Source organism: Cyprinodon variegatus, unplaced genomic scaffold (assembly GCF_000732505.1).
Source record: "Cyprinodon variegatus isolate N-32 unplaced genomic scaffold, C_variegatus-1.0 Scaffold11, whole genome shotgun sequence".
Classification (NCBI taxonomy): domain Eukaryota; kingdom Metazoa; phylum Chordata; class Actinopteri; order Cyprinodontiformes; family Cyprinodontidae; genus Cyprinodon; species Cyprinodon variegatus.
In genome coordinates this window covers 1,269,674-1,271,746 of record NW_015150464.1, presented here as the reverse complement: position 1 = coordinate 1,271,746, position 2,073 = coordinate 1,269,674, and the positions used below count along the sequence as shown (strand labels likewise).

Below are 2,073 nucleotides of genomic sequence, written 5' to 3'. Positions count from 1 at the left end.
ATGCATCGATCCAACAGCCGACGATCCGATGCATCGGCACGTCCGCAAAAGCATCGATTTATGTTAATTTTAGGGACGTAATTCTGACTCCTGTGCTGTGGTGGCGCTAAACCTGTTTTGCCCTCCTACCTCGCTTCCTTTAGCCACTACGCTCTTTCCGCTTGCACACACACCTGTGTAAACACTGAGGCATTATTATTTCTTAGCGAATGAGGTTTTCATAGGTCTAGGTGGAGGAAAACTTTGCTACTGTTGTTATTTGTTGTTGTTTCTCAAATAAAAGGCATAACGATATTGCAGCTTTCATTTAATTATTTAAAATGTAAAATATTGTATAGCCTGTGAGGTAAAAAAAAACAAACAAAAACAAAAAACAATCGAATTGAATTGTGGTGTATTCATGAATATAAAAAATAATCGAATCGTTGGGTCAGGAAATTGATAGTGAATCGAATCGCAATGATGGGTGTGATTTACACCCCTACTCCCTTCTAGATTCTTCTGTCCACACCTGCTCCCAATCTGCTGATTAGCCTCCCATATATACACCTCCTGGTTAGTCACTGTTTGGTTCCGCGTCGTTTCTTGGCTCCTCGTGTGCGTTCACCCTGATGTTACTGGATTTTTTGGTTTTAGTATTTCAATTTTTTTTTTATTTTTGTTTCTGTGGCCTTGGATGCTTAATTAAAACTATAAGATAACAATTCAGCTTTTTTTTTTTGGAAAATCTGTCCTCTATATGATGTTTGACAGAAAATGCTTATAAAGCCTGACATTTATTCAAGATCCTTTTACTTTTAAATTTGGTCCTGGACAAAACATGAAATAGAAAAAAAAAAAATCAGTGTGCAGAATTCCTGAGAACAGATCAGCCGATCTGAAAGGACCATCTGAAGGTGGTCAAAGGTTAACGAGTTCCTCCGGTGAGATCGGCCCCCGTGAACTCATCCGTCACAGAAAGCGATTGAGGAAATGAAGTGGTTAATGAAATGAGGATGTGAGGGGGGGCAAACCAACAACCAGACTTCAGCAAACACGTTAACACCTTTAAAACCATGTTTACCTTTACAGCTTCCATCGGTCCTGTTTTATTTTTATAATTTATAGCAGTAGGTTATATTTCTATACGCATCAAAACGTGTGAAACACAAAAGGAACAGGCGGTCCATTTGCACCATGACCTTTGACCACTGTTTATACAGGTGGGAGAGTTGTAAAGATGAGCAGAAGGACAGAGCGTTTCCAAGAGGCGACATGCATTCCAGCAGGCTTCTTCTAGCAGCTCTACCTGTTTTAGTTCTTTTTACCTGCAGCAGGGGAGGAATAATGACAAACAGGGAGTCTGTATTTGCTGAGGATGGTGAGTCTTTGTTAAGTTTTGTCTGAAACCGACTCGCACAACATCAGAAAATGACTTTTTTCATCCTTTGTGTTCAAACATGAAGTTTAACCGTGGCTGTAATATGACTCTAGACAGACTTTATTGTCATTTTGCACACACAGAGTGTATACAGACAGAAATTTTGTTCAGTACAGCTCTCAAGACATTTCCATTTTTAAAATGCAGAAGTGATAAAATGTAAACACTAGATTTGTATATGATTAAAGTTTTTTTTAATACCCCTTTTTATACAACATTCAGCAGTCTAATAGCAGTTAGGGAGAAGCTGTTCTGGCGTATGTTGGACCTGCATCGGATGCTTCGTATATGAAGCAATATAAAACATTTATGATGCAGCCAGGTCCGTGTTTTGACCCATATGTTGATAGTGATCTGAAAGTGCCATTAAATGTTGCTTTTTTATGATGTCCTGGATGATCTATAGTCAGTCTATAAACCAGACCAGCCTTGAATCTCTGCAGGGCCGACTCTGAAAATGGACCAAGCTCTGCTGGCATTTCACAACCAGCTCACAGAACGAGTGTGGGTTTTCTACACATCAGATTACTGCTACAAGGTAAAGTAAAAATATGAAATTCGATATGCCCTAACTTAAATCAGAGTTACTATTCTCCAGTAAAGTTTAGGCGGCATGGGCGGATTTAGGTAATTTGGGGCCTTAGGCAAAGACA

At 39.3% G+C, this 2,073-nt stretch overlaps 1 protein-coding gene across 1 annotated transcript in view; it reads left to right on the top strand.

Moving 5' to 3' along the window:
- Window positions 1-1,853: 1,853 nt before the first annotated feature.
- LOC107088428 (heparan-alpha-glucosaminide N-acetyltransferase-like) overlaps window positions 1,854-2,073 on the top strand; it is a gene marked incomplete at its 5' end in the record, with an annotated part of 60,711 nt that continues 60,491 nt past the window's right edge. Inside the window, one exon of the mRNA XM_015380595.1 lies at window positions 1,854-1,958. Within this exon, the coding sequence (XP_015236081.1) occupies window positions 1,854-1,958 (105 nt within the window). The remainder of the gene's footprint in view (window positions 1,959-2,073) is intronic.